The 17,663-nt window shown below is 44.0% G+C and overlaps 1 protein-coding gene across 3 annotated transcripts in view; it reads left to right on the top strand.

The window, feature by feature from the left end:
* LOC118325524 (tetratricopeptide repeat protein 28-like) overlaps window positions 1-16,813 on the top strand; it is a 163,439-nt gene extending 146,626 nt beyond the window's left edge. For 2 of the 3 annotated variants that reach the window (XM_035658231.1, XM_035658233.1), the window contains 15 exons: window positions 2,168-2,297; window positions 2,431-2,649; window positions 4,578-4,743; window positions 7,002-7,142; window positions 9,936-10,080; window positions 10,250-10,429; window positions 10,544-11,088; window positions 11,374-11,621; window positions 11,717-11,841; window positions 11,934-12,165; window positions 12,354-12,430; window positions 13,143-13,166; window positions 13,999-14,128; window positions 14,249-14,356; window positions 14,486-16,813. In XM_035658231.1, the coding sequence (XP_035514124.1) occupies window positions 2,168-2,297; window positions 2,431-2,649; window positions 4,578-4,743; window positions 7,002-7,142; window positions 9,936-10,080; window positions 10,250-10,429; window positions 10,544-11,088; window positions 11,374-11,621; window positions 11,717-11,841; window positions 11,934-12,165; window positions 12,354-12,430; window positions 13,143-13,166; window positions 13,999-14,128; window positions 14,249-14,356; window positions 14,486-16,089 (4,074 nt within the window). In that variant the 3' untranslated portion in view covers window positions 16,090-16,813. The remainder of the gene's footprint in view (window positions 1-2,167; window positions 2,298-2,430; window positions 2,650-4,577; window positions 4,744-7,001; window positions 7,143-9,935; window positions 10,081-10,249; window positions 10,430-10,543; window positions 11,089-11,373; window positions 11,622-11,716; window positions 11,842-11,933; window positions 12,166-12,353; window positions 12,431-13,142; window positions 13,167-13,998; window positions 14,129-14,248; window positions 14,357-14,485) is intronic. The other variant, XM_035658232.1, reaches the window with a different exon arrangement.
* Window positions 16,814-17,663: the final 850 nt, after the last annotated feature.

Raw genomic sequence — 17,663 nt, 5'->3', positions numbered from 1 at the left:
TCACTGTAAAGTCCATTCTCGGTGTATGTGCACTAGCAGCTTCAAGTTTCTACATCACACTTGTATGAGTAGCATACTGGACCAGGATGGACTGTTTATGATGTCACAAATTATGCTTGTAAGCCCCTTAACATCAGATTTTAAGTGAACACAGAGAAACTTTCCACTCATCAGTAAATGTGAAAACATCCTTCTAGTGTCAAACTTTGTCCATACATCATTCTGCACAATAAAGCTCAAACATCCAACTGTAGAATCAAGAAGAAAAACATATTTTTGAGTAGAGGGGGACTTTGAAGATTTGTTTTCCCCCCATCAGCTTGTAGCTTCCATTGTAAATTGATGTTGGCAAAGTACACTGTCGTCCTTTAGATCAAATGGTTATTCATGAGCTGGCCTACACGTAACCTTGGTAAATACCCTGACCCGCTTCAAACCTCATTTGTATACGCACGTATTGAAATTCATGAAGCATTCATAGGTGTAGAATGAGAGTACTTGACCTCATGTTCCTCATTTTCTATATATTTAAACCCAATTGTAGTTTAACACCCTCGCCGCGATCTCAGTGTTCACTGTGACTGATTGACGTGTCCTGATTCTAATCAGCTATTTCTGCAGGGTATGCTCCCTCTGAGAAGCACTCACATTCATATCTAAGGAGAACATGGATCAATAAATTCATCTTTACTTAAATATCAGTGGTCTATTGTAGATTAAATTTTTTTTACCGTCTGATATCATCTGTCACAGAGGATGAGAGTTCCCATGGAGGTTATTTTACAAAAATCATTAGGGGTGTGCGTGTATCAAGCTCCGCTCACGTTGCCGATTCACTGTGACATTGACATTCACTTAACATGTCAGATAAAAGCCATGTTAGTGTCAGTGATGGTAAAACATGAGAGCACTATCTGAATGCATAGCAGCAGTAGAATGTAGCAGATTTCACCTGTACCACAGCCAAGCAAGTCACTGCGGATGCAGCACATTTGGGATTGTTTCCCCTTCATCTGTGCCAGGAGGGGTCAGGCCAGAGGAAAGGCACTGTGAGAAATTAGTTTCACTCTTAAAGGGATGTCTGCAAGCCTAACAGATTAAACTAGCACTGCAGCAGTCCTCCCATGGCCCTATCAGCAAAATCAGCGGGACTAGCAGCTCCGTCTTCTAGCAGTAATGCAGCAGAGCTCGCAGATTCTCTGCTGGTCTCTACTCTCCTCTTTCACTCCCTCTGACACACTTTTCCTGCATGACCTTGGGATATGCCAGACGAGCTACAGTGTATGCATATGTGTGTGCTCACCAGAAACGCTCTCTCTCTTTTTCTCTCCTACCAAACCCACAGTGCTGATAGAATCCTTTTCATCCACACCTACAACCTTTTCTCCACTGCAGCTCTTTGTCTCGTATGAACTATGGTCAAGCAGTGTGAGCACAGTGCTTTACCCTCTCCGCTGGCCCCTGACTCCTGGAGAGTGGCTCTATAGCAGCCCCAGTCATCCTACAGGGCTGCCATAGGCGCAGAAATAGGAAATCAATAAAGGCTCCCATGAATCAGCACTCCTGGCTAGCTCCGCTTGGCCAGTGTGCAACATTGCTTGCCGCCCCACCTCTCCATTGTCTCTCTCCTTCTCTCAATCCAATGTCTGGCTCTGAATAGAAAGGTCCAATAACACAGACAGCCCTATTGAGTTCACAAAGCATTTATTTCCTTGGACGCTGTCTGCCCAAGATGCCCAGGTAAAGGTTTAGCTTCTCATTGCCCTTTCCCATGTCCAGGCAAATAAGAGCTGAAGAGAGGTTTACTTGTGTGCTTGGTGATTCATTAAAGCTACATTACAGTACTTTCCTCTGTTGAGAGAGAAGCAGAATTAGAAGGCAGCAGGTTTCATCAGCGTTGACCAAGGAGGTGGGATGCTACCATCTAGTGGCCACAATTATCTCTTTATTCAAAAGTCCAATCATACATGTTAATTAACATTTTTATCTATAGTGACTGCTTAAATTTTAGCATAGGTTACATCAGTAGAAACCAAATCTATAAAAGTAGAGTGCTGCTTGACCCATTCAGTTACACACAGTAGTACCGCCTCAACCCTCAATAACTGAACTGAATACAAGTGAGATGTTATAGTTTTACTAATATCTGATTGTTGTTTATCCTCAGCTTTACCGAGCATCTGCACTGTTTGAGACCATCCGCCATGAAGCCCAGCACAGCACAGACTACAAACTCTCCCTGTTTGACCTGCAAACCTCCTGCTACCAGGCACTCCAAAGGGTCCTTGTCAGCCTCGGTATGCCTATAGATACTCCTCATATTCTCACTACTTAATGCTGTCTGTTTTTTTTTGGTTTTGCCCATATATGAAAGGATAGGTAGGTTTTAGGAGTTACCTGTTAATCAGTATTGACCTCTGATTACCACAGGCCACCACGACGAGGCTCTGGCAGTGGCAGAGCGGGGTCGAACACGAGCCTTTGCTGATCTCTTGGTGGAGAGGCAGACAGGCCAGCAGGACTCAGACCCCTACACCCCAGTAACAGTGGAGCACATCTTGGACACCGTCAACAGCCAGAGGGCCTTGGTGCTTTATTTCTCCATGGCTGCAGGTTACCTGTACAGCTGGCTGCTGGCTCCAGGAGCAGGTAAGGACTCTCTGCTGTTCCTACGGCTAAGATCGTTTTATTGAGGTGCTGAAATCCTATCATATCTGTCTGTCTTCTTGTTATTGTTGTCTGCCTTAAAACATTTTCTTTGCTGTCACAGACCATATGTGCTTGAACAATCAAATTTGGTGGATAGGTTTCATATTTCCCCTTTATACCAGCTGTCCATATGGTGGCTTTGTGCTTAGGCCCATAACTCCTGAACCTACTTGTTTTTAACACTTTGTTCAACACATTTAAGCCACAAACTTTCTGCAATTTTTAGTTTTATGCAAAACTTCTTGTTTACTGTTTGTTCTTCAAAGTTGTTCTGTTCCCTTGCACACAGCATAGATATTTTGAAATACACAAACCAACTTAATACAAAATGAGCACAGTATTTCCTTGATGAATGTTAGATGTTAAAACAGTCAAATGTCAGGTAATTTTTACAAAAATGTAACACATCAACATAGAGATTTTCTGTTTGTCTCGAAGCAGTTCCCTTGTACATATTTTAAAGCTGTAACAGGTGAAAGAACAAAAGCAAGCCCACACACTTGCTTGTTCAAATCAAAGCGGATAAAAGGTCTTGAGGCTGTAGCTTGTTTTCAGCTGCAGGGTAAGAAGGCCAGCTTTAACACCAAGTGGCAGTGCCACCTGCCACTCTGCTGTTAGGATTTGCCCCCTGCCTCGCTTCTCACCCCAGAAGGCATCTGCCAATGAACCATGCTAATTGAAAGTGACGCTGCCAAACAACATCGGCAACATCTTCGCACATGCCATTAGGAAAACACTTAGCTGTTGCACAAAGTCAAAACGTATTTTCTCTGTCTCTTTTCATCCCGTCTCCTGTGTTTTTTTACTTCTGTCATTGCTTTTCTCTTTATTTTCTTATGGTGCTGCTGTACTTTTTGCAACTTTTTGTGTACTTCTCCATTTCTTTGTCTCACACCAGCACCGGCAGTGGGATTAAGATGCAGCTTGTTTATATGTTTCGTGAAATTCCAGTTTCACAAAGAGAATAGGCAAAGCTGTGGGTGAATTACAGTGCACGTCACACGACTCGTGTGGCTGGGACTGTTACTAGTTCTTTGGCTCTCGTCTGTTCTCTGCTGTAAAGAGAGGAAATGAGAGCCGTGACCCATGTCCCATGCCACCAAGCCTGAACATTTGATCCAATCCAGCTCCCAGGCAACCAGATGAACTTGACCCCCCAGCACTAGTCATACGGAGGGGAGGAACACTACAGGGACCAGTGGAGATCTTCAAAGCACTGAATATTGCCCCAGGCTAAGAGGGAGCCACTTGCTCACTAATCGCCTGTCTGTCACTTCCTGGCATTCCCTGGCATCCAGCTGGCACACAAACATGGCCTGCTCTAAAGAGTCTGCTGTCAGTAAAAAGGGTTACTAAGGTCCTAATTACTTCAGTAGTGTAAATTCTGTGACATTTTATAGACCCCCACACACACATTTACACCTGAATCTCATATACTGTCCATTCAGATGCATTTAATATAAAACGTACACGCAAGCACATTCACTTATATAGCATTGATGTGCCCACAAACTCACACACAAACACAGCCTGCACTCCATCTCCCAGTGTGCTCTTCCCCGCCCCCCTCTGATGTTCTTGCTTGAAACTCAGCTGAGCTCTTATGGCGGGCAGCAGATGGCACAGGCAGCCTACTCTTATCTTTTATTGAACATTATTTGTTTTATTCATTTTGCTCCACAGATGCACTAGTACACAGGGCCTCACTCACAGCTTTCAGCTGAAACAATCTAATATTCCCTCCTGTCGTACGCGAGTAATACAAACGTATTACAAAAAGAGGCGCAGAAAATAGTATCTTTTTTTTTTTTACTTCATGGACACCTGAAAACAGCCAGTCATGCTTGCCCTCCCTTCTCTCTCCACAGGCATCCTGAAGTTTCACGAGGTGTACCTGGGCGAAGGCGTATCAGATGGAGGATCAGAGTTCCAGGAGGGAGGCGGCGGCGGCGGCGGGGTGATCAGCGGCTCCTCGCTGGAGCAGCACATTGCCAGTGCCCGTGAGGCCCTGGGAGTAGAATCTTATTACAGCAGGTGAGATGTTCACAGCTGTCACAATGAAATAAAAAATCTTCTCTGTTTGTGAGCTCATTATCCACATTATAACACTTATTTAGGAGTAATCACAAGCTTGTTGCTGGCATTTCTCTATGAAGTAAGTAACTTCATGGATTATGTTTTAGCATGCGCAAGATTTTCTATCAGTAATGCCACCACTGGCTTTTAACAATCCTTCCTCTGCTCCTCATGTAATATAAATCATGTATTTCAACATCAAAGTGGCACAACTAGCAGGATCCTCTCATTTTCTGACTTTGTACTTTTTGGGTGTCCTCCTCCATGATTGCCCTTCTGCTTTTGAAAAATTTGATGAATTCAAGAATTTGTGATAGCTCAGTTGCAGTTCTTTGCCTCCGTTATCATCTAATACTTGTGATTTTCTGATCATCTCAAAATTTTTCTTGAGATGTGTTAAATACAGAAGAAGCAAATACTGTATTCCTTTGTAATTAGGAATGTCCAATACAAGTCCGATCCAGAACTTAAATGTAAATAGTATACAATTTGTATCTGACACATTGAAATAACCTGTAGCCTTCTGAGTTTGATACACCTTATTTTTCCAGAGCTACACATTCTGGTTCAAAACTATTAACTTGATAGTTTGAATTATTACTATGATATGGTGGAAAGACCATTCTATTCTTCCTGAGCAGTGATAGCTACTGTGGCTGAGCAGACAAAGAAAAAAACACACCCACATAAACTTTATTGACACAAAAAGGAAAGGCAGTACAGACCGTCATCAGAGGGAATCATCAGAAGGAAGCAAAAACAACTACATGACATATCATCAAAAATGTAGCCCAAACAAAAAACAAAGATTAACATTTCACAACAAAACTTGACATTTTTATCCCCAGAGTTAGCTGGGGAAGGGTTACTTTATCATTCAGAAAGTGTGTGAGTGTGTGTGTGTGAAATAGTTATTCTGCCCCGTTGCTCCCTGTGATGACAGGCCTCCACTACCTTCCTAAAGTACTCCGCTCTCTCCCCAGTGGGAATAAATGAGACGGAATAATGGCTTTTTGTATCGCCAGTGTTGAACCCACCTAACAAACACAGAACCTGACAAGGATGGGGTTTACTGACAGTAGAAAGAAGAAGGTTAAGATGCGGTGAAAAAATCAATCGAGTGAAAGTCAAAAAAGCAGATGGTGGTTAAAGACAACAGAGAATGCAACCAGAGGGACTCTGCAGGAGTAGATGGAAAATGTGGCGAGATGTATTGACAGCTAAAGTCGCCCATTGACATCTGTGGGGCTATATCAGCGTTTGACGTTAGCATCATTTCTCTAGTTGGTGTTTGATCCATAGTGCCCAGCTGGTCCGCCCAGTGCCAGCCTCCGCCACCCTAGCAGCCTGGCCCTCCTGCCCCATTACCAGCTCATTTACTACTCCAATGGGAAGCTGCACACACGCCACTGCGCCTGGATGGGCACAATATGGCACCACTTACCAGCCCATTCATCCTCCAGAGTGGAGAGAAAGGGAGGCAGCACTTTGAAATGAGTGGGGAGAGAAAATGAACGGGATGGAAAAGGATGGGGAGAGCATATGTGTGTGAAAGAAAGCATGATGTATAGAGAGGGGAGGGTGCAGCCTTTGTGACGGTAGAAATGTATTAAAATGTGGATTTTTTACTACTATCATTTTTTAAAATGGCATTGTGTTCTGCATCTAACATTTCTTCAGTCCACATAGGTCTGTCAGTATGTACACGCCAGGGGAGTGCATCTCAAATGATACACTGCAAGGATTTAAAAAAAAAAGTGGTGGTGGTGGGAGCATAAGAAGATGAGAGATCTCATGGTGCAAGTTCACACACAGCTAGAGCAAGAAGCTGATATAAGCGTTACATGATATGGGTGCATCAGAGGAGAGGTTCAGGCATGAAAGGAGAGATGGGGGAGAGTGGTGGCGAGGTAGTGATTGAGGGGTGGGGGTGGTTGACTCCCCACAGACTAGATCAGCATCACCAGCATTATAATGAAAGGATTTAACTCTGGTTACCATCAGGGTGTTGGACCAAGCCTGAGAAATTAGGCCAAGTGTGTGTGTGGGTTGAGTAGTGTGTATTTCGGACAGATCAGGAGTGTGTGTAGTTGATTAATCCGCTGAGAAACAATGTAAGTCTGTGTATTGTCTACTTTGCCGAAGTGCCTTTTTCTTGCCAACATTTCACTGGCTGTGCATGTCTCTCACTCCATCTCTCTCTCTCTCTCTTTCAGAGGGTGTTCGAGCAGTGAGACAGAGAGCGAGGCAGGAGATTTGTTGGACCAACAATTCGAGGAGCTCAACAACAAGCTTAACTCAGTCACTGATCCAACAGGCTTCCTGCGCATGGTATCCAGAAACAACCTGTTCAACAGGTAGGAAATTTTGCAAATCACCTCGACGTTCCCGTGCTCTTACCGAGAGACAGTTGTAATCAGCAAGCACTACTTAAAACCACTTTTCCACAAAAAAAAGATTAAAAATATCTGCTTGGGTAAGGAGATTCGCGGGTATTGTGGCTCATCTGTGAAAGGAGTCTTTTCTCCATTGTTTAGCCAGCGCAGAGGCAGCATGTGAATCCTCCTTATTAAATAGACTGAGTAGAGCCAAGCTGCTAAAGCCCTTATCAACTGCCTACTCTGATGGGGCCTGTTGTGTGTGTGTGTGTATGTGTGTGTGTGTGTGCATGCCAGACACAGACACCGATGTGGCTTTTAAGATGTTTGCTCTGTTTGTGTTTGGGTGCAGATTTATCACTGTGGATTTTTCTGTGAGTCTGCCAGTTGCTCGCTCAGACTATTATTTAACACTACTATGCAGAGTATTCATTTACATTGTGCTGATTGGTAATATATTCCAATAGAATGTGTGTATGTGTGTGCAGATGTGTGTGTGTGTGTCTGGGTCATATTTCCCTGTCCTCGTCCACAGTTGAGCTGTTCTTTGATGAGAGGGTAATTCCAGCTTTAATTGAGTCTCGGTGCTCATTAAGCCCCTTTAATGGGCTGCCGGTAATAATCCGCTCATTCTTTTGGGCCTCAAAAAACTCTGAATTATAAAGCTCCTCGTGCTTAGGAGCCTATCGTCTATCACAGTGTTAAAGCAAGAGAAAATGGAGAAATGTGGGGTTTGATGTCATATAATGTACATGTATGTGCTTTTCAAAGGCTTTCTTTGACTTCACTTCCCCCTATCATTTTCCCCTAACATGTTAAGATTTAGGTTATTAATGGTATGAAGACTTAAGTATTTCCAAGTAATTACTCAGAAATATAATAAACTCTAATTGAATGGCATATAAATCAAAATAGGCAAAGAACAATATATGCAGCATTAGAAGATCTGTGCTTCTTGGTGTGACATCTTCATTTGGTATTATCATCGATTGCCCTATTTTAACACTGAGATCTAATCTTCACCAGGGAGCTTGGAAGGATTACTATGGGAAGGTGATAATGAAAGCTCCTCGTGTCTAATCCCCTCAGTGTGTAATTGAATAAATTTTTATGCATGATGATAGCATAATGAGATTGTTTGAGGATCTCGATGAAGTTGACTGTAAAAGGCAGTTAACACTATTGGAACAGTACGCCTGCATCGAAGGAGCTGAGTGGCCACTGGCTGAGACAATAATTTACATTATTACTAGAAATGAGGTCAGTATGAGAAGCTTAAGTGTGTTATAAAGGCCAACTTGTCTACCTTTGTATTACTTCTCAGATCACACTTAAAGGTGTGTCTTTCAACTGCAGCCCAAATTAGACAACCAGTGAATGCAGTCTTCACCTTCAGCCTCACTGCTTTTAGTCTTTTCTTTCCACTGCTTCCCTCTACACTTGACACTCACCTTCACTTGGCTTATCCCTTGCCTACTCTCTCATTCTTCCTGTCAGGCTAACAAACGATTGTTTGCTTTCCCATGGAGGCTCATGCCAAAGCCTGGGAGAGAGACAGAGTGTTGGGAGGCTGGAGGGAAGCCAGTGGCCTGGGGCTACCAGAAGGGCAGGATAGATGTCTGTTGGCTGGAGCCCGGAAGAAACTCTGGCTGGTGGAACAGATGGACAGTAGTGACAAGTGTGACCGTAAAGCTCGGCCCTGTGTGCCTACAGCACCAAAGGCTTCTAACCCCATGGCTACCATTAGCACAGTTCTCAGTATGTTATATGTCTGTGCCGGAGCTGTCACTCCCGTCACACAGCAGACATGCCTCAAACACACAAGGCTGTTTCCTTATTTCTGTTGTTTGAGAGTCTCAAAGTACTACAAAATAGTCACTGGCAGTGCTTTAAAGACAGTCTCATCTTTCATCATCTTTTCATTGTATGTAGAGTAGGTCCCTGTAAAGATGGGATGAGCCATGCTCTCCTGGTGATTTTGGCATTCATTCTGCTTCATGTTTCTGCAAGCTCCATATTACCACAGTGCATTACTGCCATCTAGTGGAGCTTTACATATTAGCATAATATTCCCAGTTGTATTGCCTCTTTTCATGTGAAATTATATATGTGTGTTCACTGAGGGATTACAACACATCAGAATGGAGATTCAGTTTGGTCCACCTTTATCCACCTTTTACTCAGTGTGACTTAGATGTGATATGAAAAAGAAAAATGGGCGTCTGTGATTGAGAGCCTTGGATCACTCTTATCTGTTGAAGCTTTGTACTGCTACCACACACATCTCCCAGAAACTACAGTGGCTGAGTTTGCGTCTTGCTAAAGCCATATCTGATGTAACACTATGTTTCAAGTTAGACATGGAGCTCGTCAGCCACATTCCCAGCACATCTGCAAAGATCATTAACTGTAGCAGGATAGTTTGATACATGAGATCACAGTTTATATGGAGGATTATCACATTGTTATAGATTTTTGATACTTTAATTATTATACAGAGTCAATTTTAACCTAAATTGGCAATGACTCAAGGATACTCATGGGTACTAAAGCATAGCCTACTAATTATGATAGCTTGAATATCTGGAAATCTGAAGGAAGGAAGTTCATTTTGTTATAAGAAAATGAGAGTTGCTGTCAATGCATGTCATTTTTGAGGTTAGTGTAAATTTATGAAGTGCCAGCAAGCTGCCTGAAACTGTCACGGCTCTGCAGCATAAAAATATGATGTACAAAATGAAAACAGCATTATTTTGTGTTGTGTTTGTGCAGGAGTTGTCAGAGTATGACCAGCCTGTTCAGTAACACCATGTCACCTGCCAAAGATGGTAACTCTTCCCTTCCTCGTCGATCCAGCAACCTCGGAAAGCCTCCACTGCGGGCACTTTATGATTTGCTCATTGCACCTATGGAGGGGGTGAGTACTACCTTTATGGGTCATTGCCTGCTTATTGGTGTACAGGAGTTGTGTGGTAGAGAGAAGGTGATAACTGAAAAGGCAGCTGTGAGAAATAGAAATCTAAAGCACCACAATAGAATGTTATTTTGTTTTTGTGCATTTTCATTCTAATCCTTTTGTCTGACAGGGCTTGATGCACTCCAGTGGGCCTGTTGGCAGACACAGACAACTGGTGATGGTGCTGGAGGGAGAACTATACCTCATCCCCTTCGCCCTGCTAAAAGGAAGCTCTTCTAATGAATACCTGTATGAACGCTTCAGCCTCATCGCTGTTCCCTCCATCCAGGGCCTTGGATCCAATGCAAAGGTTGATTTTCTTATTCAGATGACTGACATATAATGAACTTCTATGTCGTCTATGAAGTCGTCTCTAACAAATTACTGAACTGCTGTATGAAACTAACATTCATTGTGCTCCTAGGCTCACTCCCGGCGCCCTGGACCAGCTCCATGCGGTGGTGTCTCAATGGCAGCAGTGGTGGGGAACCCTAGACTGCCCTCACCTGTAATGGACCGCTGGCTGTGGGGACCCATGCCCTCTGCAGAGGAGGAGGCTCTAATGGTGGCTGAGCTGCTAGGCTGCCAACCCCTGGCTGGCCCTGCTGCCACCAAGGAAAGGGTGATGAGTGCCCTCACGCAGGCTGAGTGTGCCCACTTTGCCACCCACATTTCCTGGAAGTTGGCAGCTCTGGTGCTTACCCCAAACCCTGAGAGCGTGCCCGGTGGGGCAAGTGCCAGTGTGGGAGTCGGAACAGTGGGTAGAGGTGCCGGGGGGAGGAGAGGCAGCAGTGGTCGAGGCAGGAAGGGCTCCATTGGAAGCGGCTACACCATCCCAGAGTCGCTCCACATGCAGGATGACAGCAGTGACGTGGAGAGCATCTGTGACAGTCCGCCCCTCCAGGAGTTCCTTCTCACAGCTGCTGATATATTGGATCTGAGGTTGCCTGTCAAGCTGGTGGTGTTGGGGTAGGTTGGCTGGTGATTATTAAATAGCGGTCTTGATATTTTAGTTTTCATGGTCATAAAGCAGTAATTAGGTTATTTTATGTCAAAAACTGGGAAGAAGTTAATGGCATTGTAGATGTGGATTAAGGATTGTACAGTAGAGTACTATAAAAGAAATTTTAAATGGGAGAACGGGATAGCACAACCTAGAAAGATAATAAAAGCGAATAATGCTTGAAATGTTAGGCCATTAAATATTTTGTAGCCTCTTAATTCAATTATACGTTTGTGTGTCACTGGCTACAGGTCGTACCAGGAGTCCAGCAGCAAAGTGACAGCAGATGGTGTCGTGGGATTGACCAGGGCCTTCCTGGCTGCTGGGGCTCAGTGTGCTCTCGTGTCCTTGTGGCCTGTCCCTGTTGCAGCCTCCAAAGTTTTTGTCCATGCCTTCTACACTGCCCTACTTAATGGGACCAAGGCTAGTGCAGCACTGGCAGACGCCATGAAGACTGTCCAGAGCAGCAAGCAGTACTCGCACCCCTCCAACTGGGCAGGTTAGAGATGTTATTCACTTATGTGTTCATTTTACATTCCCATAATAAAAAATGACCTTCTAATGGAGCTCTTTCTGTTGCATTTTTCTGTCCAGGATACATGCTGATCGGCAATGATGTCAAGCTTAACAGCCCATCTTCCCTCATTGGCCAAGCTTTGGCGGAGATTCTACAGTATCCAGATCGAGCACGTGATGCGCTGAGAGTTTTACTGCACCTGGTGAGACATGCACAAGGACTTGCTTACTATGCAAAATGTCCCAACCAAAGACACACAAAAATACTGATGCTGCACTTTGCTGGTGCTTGCAGGTGGAGAAGTCTCTTCAGAGGATACAGAATGGCCAGCGTAACTCCATGTACACATCCCAACAAAGTGTGGAGAACAAGGTGGGGGGTGTCCCTGGCTGGCAGGCCCTGCTGACAGCTGTGGGCTTCCGTCTTGACTCTGCGGGCCCTGGTATCCCTGCTGCTGTCTTCTTTCCCACCGCTGATCCAGGAGACAGGCTCCAGCAGTGCAGCACCACTTTACAATCACTACTAGGTATGCACCTGTGACCAGCTCTACATCCTAGTTTTATACACGACTCAGAATCTGCCCAGTGTTTCTCTGGGTTTGTGGCCATGTATTGCGTGATTTCTTTTTTTAGTCATAGTGCTTCTTCGTTTGGGATATAAAGAACGTGCCCTGTGTATGAATAATGAAGAACTTCCTTTGATCACATCCCTCAGGTCTGCCGCCGCCAGCTCTCCAGGCTTTGTGCAAGCTCATCACAGCTTCAGAGGCAGGAGAGCAGCTCATCAACCGGGTAGGTCCCTGCAGCTCTGAACAAATGTTGCTGGATTTTTAAATCTGATGTGCCATATATGCATTGGTCTTTGGCTCAAATGACAAATACCATTGCTCTTATTTAGCGTTAAGAACTATCGAGGCAGTTCCTCCCACTTTCTCTGAAACTTTCAGACGGCTTTGTACCATGACGTTCTCGCAAGGAGAGAATATCAGGGACATATCATTGCATAACATAGTTACGTCAGGGCTGGATACAAGCTAACCCACTGGCAACTCAAGCTGCAGCTTAATCTGCATTGAAATGCTGCATTAAAGCCTAACTAGTGTTCCTTCAAGAACAAAGTCTTAACTTCAATCTGAGTCCTGTTGTCCTCTTGCACCCAAGCTCGTGACGCCAGGGAATTAATCTCACGCCACCGCGGTTTATCCCTGTTTACGTATAACGTGGCTATCACAAGCCTACAAAGTGAAAGACTATCCAGTTACTTGGGGGCAGTTTTTGTTACCTCATACTTCAAATACTGGTCCCGATGCACAGGACATGAAATATGATCAACCTAATCTATGTATGCTGATTGCCTCAAACTCTATACTATATTAAATACTTCTGTTACATGTTGCTGTTATCCTTCTTGTTGACCTGAACCCTTGTACCCTTTGTGAATGGCCTGTATGCATGCAATTAAAAGCCTATTCTCTCTCCCCTCCCCCTAACGTGCGATCTGAAGGCTGTTAAAAATATGGTGGCAATGGTAAGTGTGCCCTCACCTACCTGCACTCCATCCTATTCCACCCTGTTCTTCCACTCTCCACTTTTTGTCCTGTTAAACTTTCTTTAAACACCACCTCCCTCTTTAGAAGCTGCATGACAATTATCAGTTTTGTTGTTGTCATGCTGATTAGCATTTGCATGCATCAAGTATAGCTGAGCAAACACTTACTGTGTTGTCTTGTTCTTAAATTTTCCATTGCTATTTCCTGCAGTCAGATCTTAGGGATTTGGAGTATTTAAGGATTTACAACGCTGGTTCATTACAGGTCAGAGGAATATTTCAGGGCGGTAGAAGGGATAAAGCTATGATGTAAAAACAAACCTCTCATAATCATGAAGAGTGAAATCAGGAGACGAGGCATGTTTCTATTTCCTGCATAGTTACGTCAAGTTGACAAAGGTGTCTCTGTTCCAAGCCAAGTAATCCTCAAACAAAACAAGCTAGTGTGCTCCTAGGGCACGTGTAAACCGCCACAAAGCAGAAACCCATTCGGCTCCGCTTCCCTGCCGATGTTCTGTTGCCCTGCGTACTCATGCATAGGGCTCAAACATTCACTCACATACTGTACCTACTCCAGAAAATATTTTCATCCACAGTAACATGTGGTTGCCATTATATTAGGGTTTTTAAATAGATGAAAAGGAATTATTAGATCTTGAATGATTTTAGTTCTTGATAGAAATTGTTTGATCGCATAATTTAATTTGAACCATGATGATTTCCAGTAGAATTCACCAGTTTATTGTATTCTTGTACGTATTCCTAAGCACTGCCTCTTTCCCCTATCTGTCTTCTCCTTATTCTTCTCCAGCTCCACCAGGTGCTAGTCCAACTCCAGACAGGGGAGAAAGAACAGGATTTCTCCCTCCTGCCCATTCAGGTGTCCATTAGTGTGCAGCTATGGAGACTGCCAGGATGCCATGAATTTCTGGCTGCTCTTGGTGAGTCAAGCGTTACCTAAGAAAACTGTTGGTCCCTGTCCTTTCTAATTTCCTGCCCACCATCCATCCATGTGTCCCTGTGGAGTCACAAAAACATTATAAAATTATGTGTGTGTGCAGGATTTGACTTGTGTGAGGTCGGCCAGGAAGAAGTGGTGCTGAAGACAGGCAAGCTAGCCAACCGCCGCACCTTGCACTTTGCTCTCCAATCTCTGCTGGCGCTGTTTGGTAAGTATAATTATTTGCTCATTCATTTTTTATTTTCAGCCACTTGACTGTACATTGGAATTATCCTGAATGTACATTTAGTTGTTTTTATCAGCTGTCACATTTTTTTCTTTGCTTCTCCTTCCTTAGACTCCACAGAACTGCCCAAGCGTCTCAGCCTGGACAGCTCGTCTTCCCTTGAGTCTTTAGCTTCAGCCCAGTCTGTGTCCAACCCCCTGCCCATTGGATACTCAAGCCTCCCCTTCTCTCCTCCTTGCCTGGACAATCAGGCATCAGATGCCATCTCTGTCTATAGCCTGAGCTCTGTAGCCTCCTCCATGAGCTTTGCTTCCAAGTCGGACTGTGATTTTCTTAGTCATCGGCAACGCGGTGGGGTAACAGCACACTACTCTATCCACAAACACCCTCATGTTCCCCGTAGTCGCTCCTCTCCCCATGGGGCAGCTGCTGCGGTGGCAGGAGCCCGGGGGGACGAGGAGGAGTATGAGGGCTTTTCCATCATCAGCAGCGAGCCGCTGGGAAGTCACTGTGACTCTCTGCCTCTGCCACCAGGCCACAGCCAGCGCCACCACCGTGGAGGCAGGGGGGTGGTCGGTGGGTCCAGCACAGGAGCAGGGAGAGGCTACACTGTATCTGTATCATCAAGGGGCAGTGTCAGCACCCCCACATCTCCTGTCAAAACATGCCTGGTGCCCAGCCCAAACTCACCATTCCAAAAGGTGGGTAAAGTGAGCAGCTCAGATACAGGTGAATCTGACCAATCCAGTACCGAGACGGACAGTACTGTCAAGTCTCAGGAAGAAAAAACTGTCCCTCTAGATCCTCAGGAGCTGGCACAGAAGATTCTGGAGGAGACTCAGAGCCATTTACGGGCTGTGGGTAGTCTTCAGCGGGCAGGGGCAGAAGGTGGGACAGCTGGAGGAACCTCAGCACGGAGCAGCGCCTTCCGCTCTTCTGAAACAAGCGCGTTCAGCCGTCCTAACAGCAGTGCTAGTGGCCGAGCTCAATCGTCCCCAAGACCCAAACCTCCATCTCGTTCCTCTTCACTGCAGAAGATAAGCTCTGGCTACAATAGTCCTGCAGTCTCTGAGTCTTCCCAAAAAGAGGGCAGCCATCCTTCGCCCACTCTGGACAGCCATGCACAGTTCAAATTAAAGTACCCAAGCTCCCCATACAGCGGCCATATCTCTCGTTCCCCGAGTAATGTGTCTCCCAGTTCTGGTCACCAGTCCCCGGCTGGTAGTGCTCCATCCCCTGCCCTGTCCTACTCGTCTACAGGCTCTGCTTGCTCTACATCGGCTGATGCCCCAGACTTGGACCGACTAAGAAGAGGGGTAATTGATGAAAAAGTCCAAGCTATCCACAATCTGAAGACCTTTTGGGCTAATGCTGCAGCCCAGCAACAGCAACATCTAGGTCCTGTCAGAGCCGTCCATGGCGCACCTTCTTCTGCCAGTAGGGACGTACTGAGCCTTCTGAATCTCTCCCCACGCCATTGCTCCCCTAACGATACCCAAGACAGCCTGGAGCTGCGGGAGCTGGGGCTGCAGTCACTAGACAGGGGCAGCAAGAACTCTTCCAATGGACACCACTGCTCCAACCCCAGAAAAGTGGCCCCGTCACCTACTATTTCCACTAGCAGTAGCCCTGGTCCTCGTTCTATCCGACTACCTGCCGGCAATGGATACAAGTTCCTGTCGCCCGGAAGATTTTTCCCTTCCTCTAAATGCTGAGACATTTAAAACGGTCCTATACTTTAATCTCTCATTTACTATCCTGTGTGCTGGAGGAGTAGGGCACTTTTTGAGGACCACTATTGGTCGACCAAGCTTGACTGACAGTGAAAAGGATTTGATTGGTCAGTGAGTGTGATCCTTCAGAGGCACATGAATGCTTTAGAGTGTCTTGTCTTTGTGCCCATAACACTGTAAATGGCAATGAGAAATACTCAACGACCTGATACTGTGTTTGTGTGTAACTGTGTGTCAGGTAGATGTAAATGCCATTTGGTATTTTTTCCTCCAAAACTTTGCTGTTTGTGTGGGCCAAGATGCAACAGCTACAACTGATTTCCTCCATTCTATTTTTTTGTTTTTAAATTTAATGGTTATTGTTATTATTGTTTGTTATTGTTATTAATATTATAATAATTATTATTATGTTTTGTAAATTAATTCCAGTGTTTCACAATCAGTATTAAGCGTTTTTATATTATTAAAAAGTGAACAAACCTGTACCATGTAAAGATGGATAGAGTGGAAAAAAAGATTTAATATTTTTTATTGAAATCAAAAGGGCATTTTGCCTGATTTCTTTGTGAATTGAGTGTCTGCTCTGAAGCATGGATTCTCTTGCTATTCAATGTTAAGTACCATGTATGACTTTTTAGCCCATGATTTTTTGAGATTAAACATGAAAGTTTCATGACAACCATCTGTCATTTATCAGTAAACTGTTTCAATAAAAAAACATCATGTTTGCTTTCTTGTATTCCTAACTTTTATATAGATATATATATATATATCTGAAAAGGAAAAATTACTCTTTGGTTGAGCTGCTCACAATTAATGTTCACACTAATATTATGAGGGGATACAAATAGACCTATTTAGGGCAGTGGTTCTCAACCTTTTTGGTGTTAAGGACTACCAAATTGATACACATCAGGCCATGGATCTGACAAGATTTAGTTCCATAATATACTACAGATAAACAGATTGACAGTGAAGAGTTTGAAACCTATAAACAGAATAGTAATTCCTATACATTCTCTCATTGGGTCTAGGTTGAGAACCACTGGGGAACACAAAAAGTACTTTAATCAGAAGAATCAGAATCACTTTTACTGGCACATAAAAAGAATTTGACTCCAGTTATATGTTGCTCAGACAAACAACAATACCTTTTGTAGACAGTAAAACAATGCAGTGGTGCAGAGTGCAAAGGATGCGGAAAGAAATATTTTTGTGCATGTATTATTACGTACATGAGGTAGGTGGATATGACAGTATATACAATATACACAGCATGCATAGATGCATTTCAGTGATGATATTTGTGTGTTTTAAAAAGAAAACATAGTTTCAACAATGAAAATAAATAATTTAAGCTACAGTTACAGATAGGGTTGCAAAAACAGAACAAAGAATATCACAATAAAAATATTACTAATATTAATATTAGAAGATATAAAACTATAAATGAAAGTATATACACTATGCATTGTTCAAGTAGGACATGGAGTGCAAAATATAAGCAGAAAATTTGACTAAAACTAAAAAACAAACTACTAAACTACTAAAGTGGA

Source organism: Morone saxatilis, unplaced genomic scaffold (genome assembly GCF_004916995.1).
Source record: "Morone saxatilis isolate NCDOM2014 unplaced genomic scaffold, NCSU_SB_2.0 Contig16, whole genome shotgun sequence".
In the NCBI taxonomy this organism is placed as follows: domain Eukaryota; kingdom Metazoa; phylum Chordata; class Actinopteri; family Moronidae; genus Morone; species Morone saxatilis.
Note: the sequence above shows the minus strand (reverse complement) of the source record. Positions and strands in the feature narration are given on the sequence as shown.